This window comes from Babylonia areolata, chromosome 12 (genome assembly GCF_041734735.1).
Source record: "Babylonia areolata isolate BAREFJ2019XMU chromosome 12, ASM4173473v1, whole genome shotgun sequence".
In the NCBI taxonomy this organism is placed as follows: Eukaryota; Metazoa; Mollusca; class Gastropoda; order Neogastropoda; family Buccinidae; genus Babylonia; species Babylonia areolata.
In genome coordinates, this window is record NC_134887.1 from 18902421 (window position 1) to 18926420 (window position 24000).

At 38.8% G+C, this 24000-nt stretch overlaps 1 protein-coding gene across 2 annotated transcripts in view; it reads left to right on the top strand.

Moving 5' to 3' along the window:
- The first annotated feature begins 4009 nt into the window (after positions 1–4009).
- LOC143288414 (syntaxin) overlaps positions 4010–24000 on the top strand; it is a 103810-nt gene continuing 83819 nt past the window's right edge. For both annotated transcript variants that reach the window (XM_076596856.1, XM_076596854.1), the window contains exons 1-4: positions 4010–4226; positions 16853–16933; positions 18833–18932; positions 19478–19552. In XM_076596856.1, coding sequence (XP_076452971.1) covers positions 4194–4226; positions 16853–16933; positions 18833–18932; positions 19478–19552 — 289 coding nt within the window. In that variant the 5' untranslated portion in view covers positions 4010–4193. The remainder of the gene's footprint in view (positions 4227–16852; positions 16934–18832; positions 18933–19477; positions 19553–24000) is intronic.

Here is a 24000-nt window from a genome sequence, read left to right on the forward strand (position 1 = left end):
ATAGCCCTATTTCTACATTCCTTTAATGTACTTCAGAATTGTGTTAATGTGAATTGTTACTGTTAAATGTAATTGCATGTTAGTTATGCATTTTTTGGGGTAGTTTTCTAGCTTTCTACTTTTTCTGTTTTCCTCTTCCCTGCCCCCCTCCCTCCCCACCCTGCACCCCCACCCTTTTTTTAACGTCTAATATCACTGATAGTGAAAAGACGCTAAACTAAAGGACGAACTGACACTGACACAAACACACACACACACTGACACACACACACACACACACTGCACACACACACATACACACACACTCTCTCTCTCTCTCACTCTCTCTCTCACAGAACACCGGCACACACACACACACACACACACACACACACACACACATTCTCTGTCTCTGTCTCTCTCTCACAAACACACACACACACTGGCACACACTCTCAGTCTCTCTCTCTCTCTCACACACACACACACGCAAACACACCGCACGCACACACACACACACACACACACACACACACACACACACACACGGCACACACACACACACGCACACATAAACACACACACACAACACACATACATACACTGACCACACACACACACACATACATGCACTGACCACACACACACACACACACACACACACACACACACACACACACACACACGGCACACCGTCAGCACACACACACACACACATACACACACACACACACACACACACACACACATAAACTGGGCACACACACACACACACACACACACGCACGCACTGGCACATACATACACTGACCACACACACACACATACACACACACACACACACACGCACGAACGCACTGGCACATACATACACTGACCACACACACACACATACACACACACACACACACACACACAACTGGGGGTCAGTGGCCGGTAATTCAGATGACGGAAACGATACTGGCACCGAGATCCCATGTGCAGCACTGATATACACCCAGCTCACGAACTAGTAAAGAACAAAAAGAAGAAGAAGAAGAAACTGATAAATGAAATACAATGAAATATGAACACGGCAAATCAGTGATAAAAAGCACGGGTTATCACTGACAGAATTGTGTACGAAAAGTCCACATTAATGGTAAAATGAATACAGTTGCAGACAGAAAAAAAAAAGAAAAAAAGAAAAGAAGGGTAGCTCTGCACTGTGGCGACGCCGTGCTCTCCCCGGGGAGAGGAACCAGAATTTCACGTGGAGAAATCTGTTGTGATAAACTGGGAGTAATTTAGTGCACTGAATACAATACAATACAATACAATACAATATAAGGCGAAATGCGCTGATTGTGTTTTGTCGTTCTCCAATTAGGTTGTGAAGGCAGGGAGACACTCACGGACTAAGTTCGCGGAAGACACTCAGTTCACAGATTATCTCCCTTGGTCATTGGTCTCTGTTCTGCAGCGGAAGAGCCTCGGAACGCTTGACTGCAAATAAGAAAATCCCCCACCCCCCTTGGAAGTCCCTTTCCCCTGTATGAAGCGAATTAATCTCCTGAAATTAGTAGGGTTTTTTTTTTAATCAGTTGTGAAAACTGAATTCCAAGTCCGGGGAGTGGTTGTTCAAGTTTTTCCCCTGTATGAGGCGAATTAATCTCCTGAAATTAGTGGGGGGGGAGGGTCTCAGTCGTGAAAAATTCCAAGGGGAGTAGTTGTTTTTTCCAAGACAGAAAAAGGATTAAAAAAAAAAAAAAGTCCATCAGTGGAAGTCCCCCTCCCCCTGTATCGGATGTGATAACCTCAGCTGCATTTTACACAATGATTATCATCCTGCTGTGAGAAAGGGTGCAGCTGTGTCTTTGGTCAGAGGTTGGAAAGCATTTTACACGCCACCATCATCACTATCTTGGTCTCAGTTCACTTCTTGATAATCTTCCTCCTCCTGCTCCCCCTCCCCCCTTCTCTCTCTCTCTCTCTCTGTAGTGGCAGACATACGGCAACATTCTGAGTATACAAGTTCAGTGTCCAGTCAGCCATCTGGAATCTGCGGGACCGATACGTTGCAGGAACCTTTGCAGATTATCGTCGCAACGGGTGATGGGAGCGCATGGCTTTGATTTGTCTATGAATTTATTCATTTTTGTTTGAAGCTCAAATTGTCCTCATCTATATTTACATAACTATGATATAAGTTCACCTAACTATGATTTAATTTAGCTATTTTGAAGAAAACTTTATATTCTACTCGAGTCCAGCTGGCACAGTTCTCAGTTGAGTTCAGTGTTCTTCAAGATGTCCTAGTTCAGCACTGTGTCCCCCTAGCAGGGTGGGGTGAGGGTGGGGGGGCCGGCCGGTCCGAGGCTACTGCTTCAACGGCCGGATTCCCCGAGTTCAGTGAGCTCAAAGATGTCCTGTTGAAGTGCTGCATCTTACTGACCAGGTGAGGGTCAGTGGAGGTGGGAGGTAAGGGGGGAAGGGGGGGGGGGGGGACGGGGGGAGGGGGGGGGGTTGATTTACTCAAGGGAGGCAGCTAAGGCCGCTCTGCCTAATGCTGCAGAAAATGCAGCGACGGAGCGTGCCAGTACAACCCGGCTCTTCCTCCACTGAGTTTATTACAGTGACTCGGCGTAACCCTTCGGACGACTGGGCATGGCAATTCTGTTTCAGTTTGTTCAGTTCTCACACATGCTGAGTGTGGTCACTGATTTTGTCACAGCCGAGACATTGGCTGCGACGTGGCTTCATTGAGTATCGACTGACACTGAAAACAATTCCTGGCTGAAACACGCGGCAGCACACCTATCTTACCGTGACCATCGGCTGGCCTGCCCCCGCCTCACATGCATAGTACCACTCAGGGATGAGCCGTGGCACACACACACACAAACACACACACACACACTGACACACACACACACACACACACACACACACACACACACACACACAATCGTCAGTCTAATATCACTCAGTGATAGCTCAGTGAAAAGACACTAAAAGGCTAAAGAACTGATGAACACACACACACACACACACACACACACACACACACACACACACACACACACAACACACACACACACATACACACACACACTGACACACACAGAGTGTCACTAGTGTGTGCCGTTTGTATGTAACTGAGCCTGTGGATGGGTATGCATGAATGTGTGACACTGTACTGTTTTGGGGGACATCTCTCTCTCTCTCTCATTTCTTTTTCATTTCTGAGCTCCCTGTCTCGTTTCTTTTAGGAAATAATTCTCCGTAATTCTCTCAGATCCCTTCCTCTTCATTCTCCCCCACGTTCCACAGCCATACCGTGACCCCTTCCGTTCCTTTTTTTTCTTTTCTCTTTCATTCTCCCTTTAAACTTTGAAAACAAATTATCTGTCATCTATTTCTTTCCTTTTTAAAAAAAAAAATTTTTTTTTTTTTTACTTCTTTCTCTCCTCCAACCGCTCGCCGTCCCTCACTCATTCGTTTGTGACACACACCGAGCGGCCGGCATCGATGGCACAGTTGTGTTGTGAACGTGTGACTGAAAGGACAAAACCATTGGTAATGCACTGTCAGCAACAAGCTGTCAACAGGCGCCCAGGGCCGCGATCGTGATCGCAAACGTTGGTGCCCCATTACATGCCGCTTTGAATCTGTTACGTGATAATTGTTACACGGCTTTCCGCCGGCGGGCCAGGGAGACATTCAGAACATCACACCGAGCACCAAAGATAGAGCAATCGTACGACAGCCACGCCCCCATTTTGTTCGCACGTGCGCAGTCCAAAGCACGATGAGTCATTGATAGAAATCCTTCGCTGGCGATTGTGTGTGCAGCGTTCTACTGCGTCTTAAGTTCGAAATGATTCGACCATTATTTGGTTCAACTTCTTTGGGAATAAACTAGTTCGAGAGTGTGAGCTAGACCCCTCATTTCTCCTTTCAATATCGCTGGGGAATCCCCGGGTTGTGCGCGGAGTTTCTTCCGCCAGACGGCGCTGTGCATTGTTAATCAGTACCGGAAGCAGAAATCTTCAGCGAGCCTTGCGCAGAAATGGAGAGAACGTAGTCGCAAATATTAAAATTGTATTGATTTGATCCCTGTCATTTGAGCAACGGTTGGGATTCCTTCCTGTGAGCGATATATGGCCTACAAACGGATAAGGTGGTTTTGTTATTGCTAGCAAGGATTGCGTCGTTGACTGCTGCATGCGAAAATGACGAAGGATCGTTTGGCTGCACTCAAAGCGGTAGGTGGTCTGGCGATGCGTTTGTTGTACGGACTGTTCAACCCACTTTCTAGTCCCCCACTGTCTTGGACCCGGCCCCTAGAAGTGTGATGGTTCCCGTCTCTCCCGTTGACTTCTCTGTCTAGCTTTGATGTTGAAAATTCACAGAAAAACAGAGCTGTCAAGTCTGTTAAAATCGTTGTACACGAAGGAGCCAGGTGCCCCTCCCACCCAGTCGACAGCTTTGATTTGGTCGATTTGGCTGCCGTGTTTGAGTGTTGATAAACCTCCCTCCTCTTCTGCCTTTGCACGCTGCTCGCCATTCAATCGATCAGATCAATCCCTCCGGCCCTTGAGGCGCCTATACACGATTGCCTGGCCCAGATCTACTTGTTACACAATTTTCTTTGACTTGTAGTAATGTTTTAATTTCGGTAGAACTGGTGAGATCAGTCATCAGTGTCTCATGGATTATTCACATATTCAGCCACACTGTCAGTATATCACTGGTCATTATTGATTTGTATTGTTATATTTAACACAAATTGTCTGTGACCATACTGATAGATCTTTAAATTGGAACCCAGTTCCAGACAAGAAACGGAGAATCTTAAAGATAAGATCCACCAGCAAAATCAGCAATATTATAAGACTCTGAGACTGTATGTGGTGGTATAATTTTATTATGAATTCTTTTTTCTTCTCTCCAATATCTCATTGTTTATATTGTGCACAGAAAGCTAGGAAATTAAGATTGACCCTACTATTGGACTGGTTTGTAGAATTTTACAGCCTATGAAATTATATTTGATTTATTTTATTACTCTTTTAACTCAAGATCAATAATACTGAGTGTCTGTCATATGAAATACTTGTGTGTATCCGTGTCATAGACACATTGATATGGGCCCATATGTGCACATGCAAACTCATATACCATATACATTCGTTATAAACACACACACACAAACTGTGAAACACACACACACATGTTATAAACACACACACAGACATAGACATAGAGTATATATAAACTTTAAAAACAGTTTAACTTCTGAGGTCAGGAAAGAAAGCGCCCATGGAGGAGGGAGAGTGTGGACGTAAACTGGTGAAGTGGATATGTTTATGAAGGCGTCTGATATTATGAGGCAAAATGTTATTTTATTGATAATAAGTTCTTTATTGGGACTGGTATTTCATAAAATTGAGGCTGGTAGACCTTTGAAAATTTGATAATTATAATGTTACAGAATACACACTCATACAGTATCACTATCAGTATGTTATCAAGTATGAAAACAAATTTTTATACGAGCAGAGACAATTGAAACAGAAAAAGCCCCCCTCACCTCCCCTCCCCTACCCCTGCCCTTCCCCCGCACCCCTCCCCCCAAAAAAAAGAGAATATTGTGAAAATATTACAACTGTACATGAAGCATGTTTACAGTGTTGTGAAATGTTGATAACTCTGTAAATCTGTAGCATTGCTAAAAGGGAGAGAGAGGGGGAGAGAGAGAGAGAGAAGCTGACAAACTGACATGCACTTTTTGATTTTTTTTTGTTTTTGTGGAAAATATATGGGATCAGTGAAACGAAACTCATTGAAGTGAAGTAGAACATCTGCAGCAGCTGTTTAGACAACAGATTTCACCAGGTATTTGACTAAATAAAATTACTGGACTTGATATCAGACATGATTAGTCACTAAGTCAGTTTCATGGTAAGTCGTGACCAGTGTGGTAGTTGCCAAATATTCTCAGTCTCAGTGCCATATGTGTGTCTTTTATTGCTTGCTGTAAAAGTGTGATGCTGCTGAGAAAGATTCAGTTCCTAATTGTATTGATTAGCTTGGCAACATATGCCACCACATGTGCCTGTACCACTATACCAGCCTCTTGATGTTTCTTCAGTAACTCAGTCAGTGACACAGTAGGTATTTGGTGGGAAAAGAAAATGTTGCAAATTATACTGTTATTAGTGTTAAACAATAACAGCAAATGCTCAACAGTAGTAAAAGCTTCTACTGCCAATTCAACTTCAACTGTTCAAGCAGTAACTGTTTCACATTGAATTTCAGTTTAGTCCATGAAAACAAATTATCATTTGGTTTTGAAATAATAATAGATTGTTTTCACAATCTGCCAAGTGCTGTTACTTTTAAAATAATCAGTGATGAGTGATGCATGAAATGTTCTAAATTGATAATAGTGGAGTGGGTTGGTGTAGTTTTAGTCTTCAGATAAAAAAAAAAAAAAAAAGAATAATAGGATACATCATATGGTATATTATGCAGGTATTTAAACAAAAACTGAAAAGGTTGTGCTTAGCATTCAGACAGATCTTTTTGCTTTTATTTTTTTTTTTATTGTGCCTTGTCCAGTCATTGCAATAATTACATAATAAGCAGAAATCTGTAAAAATGTTATTGATAGATAAAACTTTTAGGTGAATTTGTTTAAGAGTAAAATTAAAAACAACATCTGCAAGTACAACAAACACATGAAATTTTTGATTTTGTTTTCCTAATTTGAGTGACACTTACAGTTCCTACATTGTAAATATGTAACTGCTTGGATGTTTATAATGCTGTGTTTTCTCTTCCTTTTTCAGTTGTTGATCTATGAATAATATATAATATACATGTATATAAACAAAGGGGTTCTCGGTCCTGTTATCAGCTTTTTTTGTTTGTTTGTTTTGTTTTGTTTTCAGTGGAGGAAGTTGTTTTTTTTTCTTTTTCTTTTTGAACTTTAAAAAAAATATAATTTTCAGTTTTGATTACACATTTATATTTAACATAAGTACTTAAATAGATAAATAGGATAAGAGTGCATAATAAATAAAACACAAGGTGAAGAAACACATGACGACATACATAATACTACATAGTTATGTTATCAGCTTGTTTGGGTTATAATATGTGTCACTTGTGTTTCCCTGGAAGATTTCAACAAAACTCATTAGAGTAGACATAATACACAATGAAGCCTCACATCTTTTGCTGTGTGATAAAATGTCATTTGGACAGTATGTGTGAGTGTGTTTATGTTGTTCAGTTTAATGTCTATTCATCTTAAAGTGATATTTGATGTGAAACTGATGTTGTGTGGTATGCGTGTGTGCACGAATGTGCATACATGTGCTGAAGTGTGTGTGTGTGTTGTGTGTGTGTGTTTGTGTGTGTGTGTGTGTGTGTGCGCGCGTGCGTGCACACGCCTGCGCTTGTTAATTCCATTCAGAGGTCTAAAGATAAAATTATGATGCATCATGATATGTCACATTCAAGTGTTTATACACGTGCTTTTGTGTAAGAAAAATGTGTGTGTGTGTGTGTGTGTGTGTGTGTGTGTACTGTATGTGTACACATGTATCTGTGTGTGCATGTATGCATGTCTGTGTCCATGTAAATTCATGCATGAAAATTATATACAACGTTCACACCATGGACATACAGCGACTGTGGCACAGTGTAGCAATATGATGATAAGAGTTAAGACTGGTTTAGACCCTACCAGTAGAATGACATTCTCAAAAAGTCAAGGCCAACTGTGCTTTACATTATACTGACACCATTGAGGGGGAGAAAAAATGGTCAACACTGACAAGAGCATATTAAACACAACCCTTAGTGCAATAATGATGGTAGGGATGGGTGTATGATTCACTTTGTATGACTCATTGTCTGCATTACATGACTCGGCCAAATTTATCCACATTTCTGGAATTGATCAAGTTCAGATTAGCAGGCTGAGCAGTTGAAAGCTGTTTTTGTAACACATGAACTACAGTATTGATCTGGGACTACACTTTGGAGCAAAATACCTGCTTTCAAAAAGAAGTTGAGACTGTTTTTACTGAGTTATTTACTGAGTCTGAGTCTTACTTGTTATAGTTTGGAAAATATTTTCATGTGAATCTCACAAGTTTACTATTGCTCTTTGGCTGTTTTTACTTAATTTATGATGTAATATGTTGTGAATTCATGAGACATAACTGAATCACACAGATAATCTTTTATTGTGAATATGTCTTTGAATTGTGTTTGGTAATAACAATATGGTAATGGTGTTTTTTGGTGAGAACTTGACTGCAACTTCACATATGAATATTGGATGTACTGTCTGTTCTCCCTCCCCGCCACTTTCTCCTTCCGTGAGTCCTCTCAAGTTCTGAGCATTGAGTTGTGATTGACTGATTGAGCATGGGCCAATTGGATGAAAGTCTTACATGACGAATGGATTATTTAACTAAAGCACTATGACTATGAATGTAAGCAGTGTGAAAGCAGTGACTGTGAAAGGGCTAAATTTATGTTCACAGTCTCAGATTGTGAATGATTTTATATATTCTTTGAAACTGTTAGGAAGAAACCTTCTGACCCCCCCCCCCCCCCCACCCCTCCACCCCTACCCCAACACCCACCCACTTGTTGAAAAAAAAAAAAAGTATTTTGTCAACTTTTCCTCTGAGGTCATGTGGACAGAATGTTACAGCTTCAGATTTGTAACATATCACACTAGGGATTCAGTGTTGTTAAGGAGCATGAAAAAAATTAGTGTACTGTGTATTCATTAAGAATTTCTTGTCACTCACTCATGAGTCTAGATTTAATACTTGTTCATGATTCATCAGCAGAGATGATAGAATTGAAGATTTAAGTAACTAGTACTATAAACTAGTTCAGCATGATATACATCTCAGTAAGTCTGGATTTTATTTTTTTATTTTTTTACGGTGTTAGTGATTAATTGATTGATAGATTGATTGTGTGTGTCTGTGTCTGTGTCTGTCTGATAGATTGTGTGTGTGTGTGTGTTTGTGTGTGTGTGTCTGTCTGTCTGTCTGTGTCAGTGTGTTGGTGTCTGTGTCCGTGTATCATGTGTGAGTTATTGTGTGTGTGTTTGGGTACCACTGACATATGAAACTTGGAATGGATTAAAAAAAAACAACCTTATGCTGTTGGGTCAAATTTTGCATTGTTGACTATTGATTTTTGACAAGTTGATCACTTGATGTGTTTAAGAGTTAAACACACACACACACACACACACACACACACACACACACACACACACACACACACACAAATAAAATGAAATAGAATAAAAAGAATGTTCACATATTTTCTGTTTTATATGATTTTAAGCATTAGAAATTTACTTTTTACTTTAAATTGTGATTGTTACAGTGTGGCAGTGTCATTATTCATTCAGATGCTGTGCTGTATTGTTTCCAAGTCTTGCGTCAAGTTGATAATAATATTGACTTGAAAGAAATTAAACACAGCTTCTTACCTGAATGTTTTTTTTCCCATGTGTTTGTTTCACTCCAAAGTTTTCAAAGAGGGAGAAGGAAGATGATGAGTCCTTCTTGATTCAGGTATACATACGTACAATAGAACCATCCCTCTTCGTTTCATTTTATGTTAGTTTTTTTTTTTTTTTTTTTTTTTTTTTGCTCTGCTTTTTGTTTTAAGGAGGGGAAATTGGCTACAGGGGAATAAGTGTCTCTGTTAGTGCTGTATTTTTCTATGATTTATGAACTTGTGACCAAAGTTCTGGTGACGTGGGTTGCTGGCTTTTCTCCTGTTGAAACAGCTTGAGCAGTTATTTTTTCAGTTCATAAATTTCAGTTTTGGCTCATGGGTGTTGACAAAGTGAGCCTGTGTATTAGCTCTGGTGTGTGTCTGTGTGTGTATGTATGTGTGTGTGTGTGTGTGTGTGCGCGCGCTTGTGTGTGCATGTAAATGTGTGTGTGTGCTTGTGCATGTGTGATATTGTATGTAATGTGACATTATAAGGACATGTTTACTTTAAACTTTGTGTGTGTGTGTGAACTCTGTGTGTGTGTGTGTGTGAACTGTGTATGTGTGTGTGTGTGTGTGTGTGTGTGTGTGTGTGTGTGTGTGTGTAATATTGTTTGTAATGTGACATCATGAGGACATAATCTAATCTATTGATTAGTAGTGTTTTGTACATTGCTGTATGTTTTTACAGGAATCATGATCTTTACTAACTTATTTGACAATTGTAATAATTGATACCATAGGAAGACTTGGTGTTAAGCACTTGTGGAAAGAAACAGTCAAGGAAAATCACGCCTGCCAGTGGAATCCCCACCATTATTGTGAGGTCTTCTACAGTTACTGTGTCATCACTCATCATTCATGTTCCTCATTGTACTATTAATTTACCTGATATGGTTTCTGAGGTTCTGTCTTTCATGTTTGTTCCTTCTACTTTTTCTTGTTATTTCTTTCTTATTATTATTTGGTTTTTGACAGTGTCATCATCCATGAGCCTTTTAAGTTGGACTCTTGACGATTTTATTTATGACCAGGTTAGGCCTGGTTTGTGGACATCACAATGGAGGTCATCACTATCCGCTGTGTCAGTAGTATTTGTTTGTTGAAGTTGTTACATACAATTACCTTAATGTGCTAATACATTAGTAGACATTGCTCTTACAGATAACTAATGAGGAGGTCAGTGCTGTTTCTCACTTTGTGTCACTATTTGTCCTGGGGGCTTGAAGTAGAAAACCTGTTCTTGAGTTCTTCCGTTTGGTTCATAAGCAGTCAGTTACTTCTCTTTCTGTATGTGTATACATATATATTTTTATTTTGTTTTTGTTTAACCCCCTACCCCCACCCCCACCCCCTTGGTTTGCCATTCCCAGTTCCCCTTGAAGGTCTTTGTTCTTGATCATCCCTTGCAGATTGTGTCCAGGGGAACGAGGGAAGGAAGAAATGTTGTTGAATCCGTTCTTTGTTATTAAATTTATTACATGAATGAAAGAAAGGCAAGTGTTGTTTAAAGTTAGAATATGAAACGGGTGATGTTTGAAAATAAAAGCTAGCAACTGTAGAATAGGTGATGGAAAGAGTGTATGATGGACAGAACTGTCAAAAGAAAACATCACAGCTCTGTTTAACTTTGAATAGAGTTGCCAGTGTATTGTTTTTGTTAATTTTCAATTTTCAAAAAGTAACTTCAGAATGTTTGAGTTAACAGAACCTTTTTTTGCAATGTTTGTTCTGAAAAAAAAAATGTTTGGCATTGAAAGCATAGCACTTAATCACTGGCAATCATTTTTTCCCCCCAATAATCGAGGTAGTTGTCAGAAATTACACTGAAGGGATTATTTGTTAACTTGCAATTTGAAAAAGAAAAGAATTTTTCGGTTTGAATATAATCTTAGGATGAAGTGGCAGTTTCAAGCTGACACAAGTGACAGCAAGCCATATTCCTCAGCCTCAGTCTTGAATTCAAAAACTTACTATTTAGAGACATTTTGCTAAACTTGCTCATGGCTGAAATGGTAATAATGTATTATAATTTGTTCACAGACCTGTAAGCAGTCTAAACAACAACCTTTAAAAAAGCAATTGTAATACCCTTAAAATTTAAATGTTTCTTTACAGTATGAAGTACAAATGCTTCATAATCATACATTCCCATGTATGATCTGCAAAGTGAGTGCTGTTGTACTATCCTTTTCAAAAGTTTGACGTTTGAAAAGAGTAGTTGTAATTGGTAGTAGTACTTTCATTGAGTCTTTTTCACATATATCTTTGACAAGAATACTGAAAAACATGATGGTACTCTGACAAAAAATTGGTAATATTAACATAAATGTATAGGGGGAAAAATGGACTTAAGATTTTTTTTTCTTCTAGGTCTCAGGTTGGTTGAATTTGCAAAACATTATTTTTTTCTGCAAATATTCTTCAGCCTGATAGTGATAACTGGTTTAACATCAGTTTGTTTCCTCTTTTCTGCTTTTTGATCACATTAAAAAAACCAAAACACACACAAAAAACAACAACAACAAAACATTGATGTCTATTACCGGTACAGGGCTGCCACCTCCCTCCCTCCTGCCCACCGCTTTCCCTTGCTGGGGTTATTTTTAGTTGCTTCCAATGGATCTCTGGTGAGGCTGTCAGTCAGTCAGCGTGTCAGGCTGGGAGTCCTATAGATCTGTCTGTCTATCTGCGTCTTGTCACCCTGTAACTCTGGCCCTAATGGCTGGCACCCTAGGGGCCTGGATGCTGCTGGGCTGTCCCCTTGGGTGGTTGTTGAGAGCGTGTTACTTGAGGTTTGTATTGATTGATTGGTAATGGTTGGTTGAGTTTTCGTTTTTTGTATTTTTATTGTGGGTTTGTATGTTTGATGACTGTAGAGTTTGTGTGGATGTTACTTGATTGTAAGTGTGTGTGTGTGTGTGTGTGCGTGCGATAGAGAGAGGGAGAGACAGAGACAGAGAGTTAGAATAGGAAAAAGCAATTGGTGAAGACAGAATTTGGTGTTGGAAAAAAAGAAAAAGAAAGAAGATTCAAAGGTTGGAGATAAGAGGAGTGAGGAGGGAAGACATACAAAAGGAGAGGAGAGAGAGAGTGCCTTCAATACTTGAATGTATGAGCACACACTATGCACAACATGCGAAAGAGAGATTTTGTTTTCGTAATTATATTTTAATTGTTATAATGTACTATGTACTAATGTAGTTACAGAGTTGACAGTATTATGAACATGCTGTGGCGACATTTTAATTCATTGCTAAGTTTTATAAGTTAGGATTGTGAATTTTTTAGTTATTTTTGTGGCCAGAGTAATGATTGTTGAAACAAAATTTTACACTGTTACTAATACTATTATGAAACTAAAAATCCTTGTTATCAGTTGGTAATAACTGATAATGAACTGAAACTGGATGAGAATTTGGTAAATCAGTATGTATAGGTTTGCTGAAGCTGTGTTGTGGATGACAATTGATGATGTCATTGAAATAACAAGATAACAGCATGTTGAATATTGATATTATGATTTGAAATTCCTCCATATGTATATATATATATATATATATGCACACAGTCCACTCTTTGAGAAAGCGTCTATGTAGGCATTTCCTAAGAACACAGTGACACAGTCATAGCCAGCTGTCAGACAGGGTTGTGGTAACGAATCTGTGCGTTTATGGCAAAGTGACTTATTGATCTGGCTCCCCCAATTAGCCAGTCACTTGGCTACTTATAAGGTTATCCACCCTGCCCACCCCTTGTCTCTTTAATTACTGCTGGGTGGCGGAAGACATCATAAGAAGGAACATGTTTTGGGGATGGGCAGATTACATGGGATTAGGAACATAAAAGTGGCCAGTGCAGTTGTATATGAAGCATCACGTGAACTTGATGACATATGTCTGAGCACTCTGGGGACATGTTTTTTTTTTGGTGTGTGTGTGTAGTTGTTGTTTTTTTTTGCTGCCCCATCATCTGCGTCGTTTCAGTGGCATTACTTTCACGCCACTTAGACCTCCATACACAGCCACACCTGCGTTCGTCTGTCACAGTCCCAGTGTTGTCGGGAATCCTTTATGTCAGGTCGCATGGAGGCCACACACCAGAGGAGACCCTGCACTGCTGCTGAGACACTTTGGTGGTGTACAGAATTGTTTGTTCTGATTTAACTAAGCCCATTACTGGCAACAGTAATCACTTAGTTGCAGAGCCATTCTGAATGAGTGTCCATGGGTCAATTTAAAATTAATTTTTTTATTGATCTTTAGAAATATTTGATCTTGTTTAGGAAAAAAAAAGGTTTGACATTAAAAAAAAAGTATTTTTTTACCTGCAGATTGGTATACATGACACATATTTCTGCTGGACCTTTATTTATCAATATCAGATGTTGGTTGTATGCTTAGTTTTGTGTTATTTTAATTTGAAGATGCCATTTCTTGGTTTTAGAATAAGTGAACCAGAAGATGTATACATACATATATATTTATTACTTGTATTTGTGTGTGTGTGTGTGTGTGTGTGCGCGCGCGCGCGTGTGCGTGTGCACTCATGTTTGTATATTGTGTGAGAAAGAGACTCGAGTATGAGTCTATTGAATGAGTGAGTGAATGAATGGTCATGATAAAAATTGACATAATTATTAGATCTTTCAGTTTGTAATACCACTGATGAAAGTTGCCAGTTATAGTACCTAGATGTTGGAAGCTCAAATAGCTGCAGGATAAAACACCACCATCTCATTCTCAGCTTATAAGATTGATCAATGTGGGAAAATTAGACAATCATTCCATTAAAAAAAAAAAAAAAAAAAAATCGTCGCGACTATCATCATCATTACTGTACTGTATGCCACACATGAAGGTAAACTAAGTCAAAAGTCAATTGAAGCAGTAAAAAGAAAAAGGAAAAAAAAGAAAAGAAAAAAAGAGAAGACAGAAAAAACAAAAAAGCAACAACATGAAAAACAAAAACAACCACTTCATTAATGCTACCAGTTGTTGCATAGAATGAAACATTTCAGGCAGCTAAGCATGCCATGGGGAAGTGGTCTGTGAATAAATTAACGAACCCCCCCCCCCAAAAAAAAAAAAAAAAAAAAAAAAAAAAAACTTGCCAGAAAGACCCTTTGGAGTACAGCATGGGAGAGAGGATCAGTTGGTGACTGCAAGTGACTGCCAGTTAGTGGAGTCTGTCCAGTTCATCACCATCTTTGTTTTCCTTATTTCCATTTATTGTGTAAGCTAAATCATGAGAAATAAGACCCTTCTGATTCAGTACTTTTCTTATTTATGTCAGGGTCTCATGGAATATAACATGTATTTTTGAAGTAATGGTATTGGATAAGATTAACATCAGAAGTGTATCTTGTGTATTATATCAGAAATATTAAAACAACAACAAAAGAGAAATAATTTTTTTGATGTATTTTTTCCTTCTCTCCCAATTTAAGTGGATTTACAACAGTTTCCATGGGTATTGTACAAAGTTCACAATACAATACACAATACACAAACTTTATTGTCTATACTTTGGTACAGAGATTTTCTTTTTGGCAGTTATAATTGTGCACATTTATAGTATTTGTACAATACACAAACTTTATTGTCTATACTTTGGTACAGGGATTTTCTTTTTGGCAGTTATAATTGTGCACATTTATAGTATTTGTGTGTATATTGTAAAGGCATGGAATTCAGTCCATTTCACTCCCACTTTTTCTGTGAGTGATGGCCATTTAATAGAATTGAAATTGAATCTACATCAATAATCGGTCATTTCACTTATACTATAGTCTGTAATAAATTTATGTAGAAATTTGTAAACTGTATTTGAAACCTTGAAACCTTTCATTTGCTGTGAATAGTGTGATTTGAAACTCTTCAGGCCTAGTGTCGAAATGTTTTAGACCAGATATTAGGTATGAAAAATGGAAATGTGTGTGTGTGTGTGTGTGTGTGTGCAATTTTTTTTTTTAATGCATTTGAGTATGTTGTATTTCCTGTGAATGCTGTGAAAGAAATCTCTTCGTTTATTTTTTATGAATTGATAGTTTGTATTTGTTTATTTCACATACTTTTGATTATGATGATGTTGATTTGATAATGTATACGTAATTGTTCTTTTTCAGCATGGATGGATCTTACTGTTTGAGTTACGTGAAGGTGGTGATTGTATTAGATAATATTAAATATACCTATAATTAGACACTTGTGTCTTGGTGGCAAGTGTAAACCCCCTTTCATTTGACTACAGATGGGGGATTTTGTTTAATGCAGTGGAAAAAAAAAAACAACACAAAAAGAATACTTTATCATACCAATTTGTGTTATAATGGTGTGGTCAGTTTGTTTACTGATAAATAGTATTGACAGCCTTTATGGTTGAGTATAAATTGTAAATTTTTTATTTATGTAGGCATTAATCATTTTGATAGATCCAGATAATCAGAAGTACAGCTTGCATCCATAGATTTTCCACATGCATGGTTAAATAAAAAAAAAAACAACAGAAAAATAAACAAACAAAAAACCATTGATTTCAGGTAAGTCATATTTGGTTGTATTGCACGTTTCTAGAACTAAGAGGAGACACATATAAAACATCAAGCAAGATTCATGTGTTGTATTTTAATTCATGGATGACCAAATTCTGTAAAATGTGATATGCGCTTATTCTCAATCATATGCAATATACACCTCACACAAAATAATGTTTTTTAGTGCCCCATTTTATTTCTTATGAAAATTCCCAGCCACCCTACCACCCATCTTCTTTTTTTGTCTTACTCATTCATGGACTGCAACTCCCATATTCACAAGTACATATACAAGTTGGCTTTAATGTGTGCCCACCATGTAGGCAGCCATACTCTGTTTTCAGGGGTGTCATGCTGGGTATATTATTGTTTCCAAAACCCACTAACATGGATTACAGGATCTTTAACATGCGTATGACATGTCTTCATGCCTGTACACACGAAGGGGGGTTCAGGCACTATCAGGTCTGCACGTACGTTGACCTGGGAGATCTGAAAAATCTCCACCCTTCACCCATCAGGTGCGCTGAAACCGGGGATGGAAGTCAAGAAACTTGGGCAAGAGTCCAGTGCTCTAACCATTTTGACACTTCAACCATCATCCTACCACTCATAACCCCCTCACCACCCACCTTACAGACGCCCTGCCTCTGTCCCCCCCTCCTCTCCCCGCCCCCTCTTTTTTTTTTTAATATATATATATATGGATTTTTTAGTCCAGATATCAGGGAAGGTGACTAGATTTAATGCAAATCCAGTCAATCAAGGTGAAAAGTCACAGGCTGTGGTGGTACTTTGCTGTTGCAGGCACAAAGTGATGACGATGATGGGGACGATGTTGCCGTCACGGTGGACGGCAGCGGCTTTATGGATGAGTTTTTTGAACAGGTGATTGATTTCAATTTATAAGATTACCATTTTTACAAATTCATAGAATTATTGATTTAAAAATTTTTTTTAATCAAAAATGTGACAATGAAAGTAAGGGGTACTTGTTTTGAACAACATTGTCATCCACACCATTGTATGCAATAACTGTCAAGGTGGTCAGTTTTGTTGGTGTGTGTGTTGGTGCTTGTTTTTGGAGAGAGTACATATACATGTATCATTGGTATACGTTTGTGTGTGTGTGTGTGTGTGTATGCAGGGGTCAGTGTGTTTGGTGAGTCACTGAATCCATTGCATGTTTCTGTTTGTCATGTGTTGCTGCTATTTGTGTGATAATTATTCAAATGTATGAAAATGTTCTTTCATCCAAACTTGTCAAACATGCTTTACGTTCTTTGAATTATTTTATTTGCCTTTGATCCTATTATTTCAGCCTGTCATGTTCTGTAGTAAACATTTTATAGGTTAGCAGCAATGTCAACAACAACAAAAACAAAACAAAAAAGCAGAATAAAAAGCACTGATAACCAACATCAGCAAGACAAACATGTTTTCTCTTGTGTGCACACAGACTTGATCTATAAGACAATCACACACTTTCTCTCTCTTAGTCTTTGTTGCTCTCTCAAAGTATCTTGCATTTAGTTGCAAGCATGCACACACAGTCTCTCTCTCTTACACACACACACACACACACACACACACAAACACACACATGGATATATAACAAGAGAGTATTGTGCAAAGCAAAGTACAGATATGGAGATAACACAGCAACATAAACGGCCTTTCACTCACACACACAGTGCATACAGTGATACACAGACTAACAGACAAAGAAGGACAGATGGAAATTAATCGGGCAAGCACAACACACACACACACGTACGTATGCACGCACACGCACGCGCAGCACACATACATGTATACGCAGCACACACACACACACACACACACACACACACACATGCGTGCACAACACATATGCATGCACAATATGTACACACACATACACAGAACATGTACATGCACCCGCATGCTCACACACACATAAACACAGATATGTAGCATACACACGCATGAAATAAAATTATGCATTTGCATGAGCGTATATGCTCGCACACAGACATACTCACACATATATATACTGGTACATGCACCTGCATACTGACTCACATGAACACACATACACAAATGTACATGTGCATGCTCACACTCGTAGACACACGAACACACACAGATAAACATGCTTGTGCATGCACACAAACACGCATGCACACTTACATGCACACATGTACAAAGTTGATGCAAATCAAAGAAAATCGTTGAACAGAGTTATGATTTATTTCAACTTGTGTGCATGTCTATGATATAAACACCTTCAGTTTCTCAAATGAAATTAAACTTGTCTGAATCTGGATTTCACATGCGCACTTCAACAGGGTTGGTCACACATGTATGCTTGTACCATAATTTGTATGCAGCCATGCACATGTGCGCATGCGCACACACACACATGCACACACACACGCACACACAGTGCATACAGTGATGCACAGACTAACAAAGACAGATGGAAATTAATCAGGCAAGCACAACACACACACACACACACACACACACACACACACACACACACACACACACACACACACACACACACACAATTTGATTTGGAAATTTATTGTGTCCCTTTATTTTTTCTGTGTGTGTGTGTGTGTGTGTGTGTGTGTGTGTATCAGTATCACTGATCCTTAGTTAAAAAAAAAAAAAAAGTTATTGATGTTTTGATGTAAAATGAACAACTTAGTTAGATAATGTATTTCGGAACTTATCTTTTTTTGGTGTAAAATTAATGTTTTAAAACTGTATTTTCACATGATGGTTGGTGGTTTGTAGGTGGATGAGATCCGAGAGATGATCGATAAAATAGCAGCCAATGTTGATGAGGTGAAGAAAAAACACAGTGCAATTCTCTCTGCACCCCAGACGGATGACAGTAAGTGTTGTGTGTGCATGTGTGGGTGCATGTGTTTGTGTGGGCACAAGAAGACTACTCTGTTTTTGCTTTTATGGTAATTGATAGGGTGTTGAAGTAATTGGTCTCAAAACCCATGCCTTTTATTCTTATATAGTTTACTTTTTCAATTTCTTTTTTTATGTTGTTAACCTGTTTGTGATTTTAGATATCTTTGTCAGCAAGTTTCTGTGTTCATGCTGCCTCTGAATTTATGCATATCCTGTTGTTAAACTGTCGGCATTTTCAGTAAATTATATTATTTATGTTTTTTAATTATGAATTATTTTTTGCTGTTTATTGTTTCTTTTCCTTTGCTGCAGATGATCTGATGGTACACTAAGTTAATTCTGGTGGTTTGTTTTTCAGTACAAATTTTGAACACAAGATTTTTCATTAGTGCATTTTATTATTCTTTCAGGATTTTGTGTCCGTGGTTTTCAATACGTTCAGTGCCAATGTGTTTTTGCTGTGTTTTTTTTTTTTATTGTGGCAGCGTGATGAGCTTAGTTCCAATCTTGTTTCAGAAATGAAGGAGGAGTTAGAGGATTTGATGCTGGAAATCAAGAAAAATGCAAACAAAGTCCGAGCAAAGTTGAAAAGTAAGTGCAAGAGAGCGTGCCACTTGTACGTTTGTGTACACTGTGTGCAAGTCTGTACTTTTGTTGTGACATGGTTTGGTTTGTGTCAGTGTAAGGCAGTTGTATGTTTGTGTACAGTTTGCAAGCCTTTACTTTTGTTGTCACCTGGTTGTTTTGTGTTAATGTAAGACAGTTGTAGGTTTGTGTACTGTGTGCAGTTAAATACTTTTGATAAGACTGGTTTCTTTTGTGTTAATGTATAAAATGGGTGTAGGTTTTGTGTACTAATCTATATATATTTTTGTTGTGACATGGTTTCTTTTGTGTTGATACAAGACAGTTGTACATATGTGTACTGTGCATAAGTCTATACTTTGTTGTCACATGTTTTTTTGTTTTTTTTGGTCATTGTAAGACAGTTGTACGTTTGTGTACTCTGTGTAACTGTAAGTCTGTATTTAGAATGTAACTGGTTTGTGTTCATGTGAGACTGTTATACACAGGCATTCTGTGTGCTATGTGCATGTCTATACTTGTGACATGCTTTATTTTCTGTGTTACTGTAAAAGAGTTGTATGTTTGTGTATTGTTTGAAATCAGTACTTAATGGTTTATTTTGTGTTAATGTAAAAGAGTTGTATGTTTGTGTACTGTTTGCAAATCAATACTTTCGTTGTGAACGACTTATTGAAACTAAATAAATTCCATTGAGATAATTGTGTGTTTCTGCGACTTTGTGCAAGTCTGTTCTTTTACCGTGACTGGTTTGTTTTGTGCTTATAGCAAGACAGTTGTACTTTTGTGTACTGTGTGCATATAAGTACTTGCATTGCGACTGGATAGTATCAGCTAAGTTTTATTGAAAGACGGTTCTTTAATTGAGCGACCATGTGTAACTTGTAAGTCAGTACTTTTTATATGTTTTGATTGTATCATGTTAACTTTTATTACAAGACATTTATACATTTGTGTATCATGTGAAAGTCCATACTTATGTTGAAACAGGTTTATATTTAATTATTTTTTTTAATACCGTATATGTTTTAATATAAGACAGAGACCAGGTTTAAGTGATTCGTGTTTTCATTTGTTGATGTGAAGAATGTGTGGATTTGGTCACATACCAGATGTGCCATTTTGGCACTAGCAGGACTTCTTGTGACAAGGTTTTGCCTCTGATGATGACTGGCAGACATATGTGTGTATCTGGATGATCATAGACTACACAGGTGTACATAACAGTACAGTACACTACAGTACAGTATAGTATTTTACAGTGCTGTACAGCACAGCACAGCACAGCACAGCACAGTAGCTATTTATTGTCAGACAAACTAATGTTTTACTGACAAGTGTACATGCAGTCTCATGTGCAGACATTCTGGGCAGCAAGCATGTATATGTATGAGCAGATGTACTGTCAAACGGGGCATGCATAGACACAAACTGACCCATCTGCAGAAACACAAACCCACATGCACTGGTTGGTTTGTGTGCACACAGGCATGCATGTAATCACTCACACAAATATGGTCGCATGAAAAAATGCAATTAAGCGAATGGTTAAGAACTATTTGTGGAGAATGTCTGTATGGAGAAAGTGCATATCCATCGTGTTTACAAATATCTGGATAATGTCTGCAAAATGTTTTGGCAGCCACTGATTTCTTATCAGGCCCAGGGCTAATTACGTTAATGAAGTGGTGAGCGTGTATGTGTGTTTCCAGTGTGTGTGTGTGTGTGTGTGTGTGTGTTTGTGTGTGTGTGTTAGAAAGGAGGGACAGAAAGAGAATGGAGAGAGGGAGGGGGAAGGATGGATTTAAGTGTTCACCATGAGTGTACTTAGGTACAGCTCCCATTTTATGTATTGTTTATTTTTATATTTTACCATCTTAGATTAGAAACAGGGAATGTTAGAAATAGCACATCAATAGTGCAGCCACTCAGATATTGCCTTCCCAAGCCTACTCTCCCAACATAAACACAGACACACGCACACACACACACACATGCACACACACACACAAACATGCACACACATGCATGCATGCATGTATGCACGTATGCACACACGCACGCACACACACTTACTTGATACATGCACATACTCAAGATTGTACGGTTGAGGAGGACAATAAAAAATAAAAAAATAAAAAAAAGAAGGAAAAAAAAAGACAGAAACAACCAGGAGAGCAAGGGAGAGGAACAGAATGCAATTATACAGTAGTGAAACCAGAAAAAAACAAACCAAAGCAAAAAGCAATCTGTTAACCTCACAACTTGCCATCGGGACTGTAAGCACACAGCCACACGGAACTGTCATGTCGCAGAGATTGAGGCACTTACTGGGATGTGCAAAGGTCATTGAGCCTCTCTGATCAATAGTTGATGGGATGGTTGCAGTGAGCAAACAGCTGCCATCGGGAACAATATCCTGCTACAAAACTTCACCTATGTACGTTTTCCGCCTCGCATGAGTGTGATACCAAGAAGGACTTTTCACCCCTTTAAGTGATACCACCCGCTGTGATGCATCAAATGGCGTCACAATTCTTTGTGGCTGTAAGTGGAACAGGTGGGATGGGAGGGACAGGAGGGAGGTCGGTTGTTGGCTTGGTCACTATCAGTCGCTGAAATCTGCATTCTTTTTTTCTTTCTTTTATTTATTTTTTTTTTTGAAGTCCCTGGGTCCCACTTTGAGTTACACAGCTAGACTGGCAAAACTTGGATCACAACAGTGGAGCATTGTCCACTTTTGGGAGGGGTGTGGGTGGGGGGGTGTCTTTTTTTTCCCTTTTTTTGGAGGGGGGTGAGGCACTGTTGATGGTTTCCTGATCAACTCTGCAGGTGGTCTGTTTCTGTTGCGTGTGACAAACACAGCAGGGAGTAAATGAAAGGAAGGGCAAGGTATACCCTAACATGCTGTCATCGACAGGCAGAATTTTCCATTGCATCATCTGAATCAGTCTTGGGAATGAAAATTAAAAATCTGGACCGTCTGATTATTTCATGAAAAGTATAGGACACTGTGGAAAGATAAGACTAGACAAGACAAAATGCTTTATTTCAAGGATAATAGATAAGCACTAGTGCGTTTTTTTACATCCAGTACCCACTCTGAATAGGGTCTACACTACACAATACTAAATAAAATTAAAGCATGGTGTTTGCAGAACTACAAAACAGAGGAGAAAAAAATATTTAAAAGAAAAAAGAAAAAAAAAGAGGAAAGAACACACACACACACACACACACACACACACACACACACACACACACACACACACATGGCATACAAGCACAAGCATGGTGTTTGTAAAATGCTTAGGAAAAAATGAACAAAATGAAAGGAACAAACACACACAACACACACCGCAACACAGACCAGAATGGGGGATGGAGGGTGAGGGAGGTTCTCAGTCAGCCATACACTAGTGACAAACAGTATCATTAAAATGAATGCTTGACATAACACTTAGTTATGTCTGTCTCCAAAGTCCACTTCTTCATCAGGCATAAGCTCATCGTCAAATCTGATAGATAAACTGAGGGACCATTGGTCACTGTGGTGCGATGGCTAAAAAAGAGAGGTGCAGAGTTTGATCCTCCAAGCAGAAGGGGACTCCCCTCCCCTTTCTTCTGTACTCTGGTGGTCTGCATGCTAGTCTCTCAGATTTGACGATGAGCTTATGCCTGATGAAGAAGCGGACTTAGAAGACAGACCTAAGACTAAGAGGAAGAGCACTTATTGTCTGCAAATTTCTGGAGGGAAAGGCTCTTTGATACAGAGACAGAAACGGAGAAAAGGAAAGAGAGATGTCCTTTACTGATTTTCTTTCTTTGGATGAAGTTTATCAAGGAATTTTTTTCTCTTGTTTTTCATAAAAATTTTTCTTCTTTTTTGTGCTTGCTTTTCAGTTTTCTGTTCTGAGTTTTCATCCCCTCCCTTGGTGCATGGGAATATGATGGCGCAAGAACACGTGTTAGTGTGTGCACGCACATACAGACACGCACGCATGCATGTTTACCTTTAATCACATGACTGGGTGAAGTGCTCTCGCTTGATTAATCATAGTAAGAGCCATTCCCCATTGTCAGGTGACTGGTTTCTTTCTGTTTACTGATCTAAAAAAGGGAACTGCTGGCACCACTGCTGTGTTTAATCTCACCGCTCCCTTTTCTTTCGTCCAGCTCTTGATGTCTTTTTCAGTCTTTTCCAGTCACCATATCGCTCCCAGTCTTTCGGCAAATTCTGGGAAGGGTGTTTTAAAAAAAAAAAAAAATTTTCAATGTTTTTGTTTGTTTGTGTGGGAGTGGGGTGTGGGGTGGTCTTAATATCTCTCTCTCTGTGTTTTCCTTTCTGTCTTCAAGGCTTTGTCTCTGTCACTGAGCCCTTGATTCTCACTTCTTTTCCCCTCAGTCTGTGCAGTGTTTTTTCTTCTTCTACCCATTGAACGAAGGGATGTTAT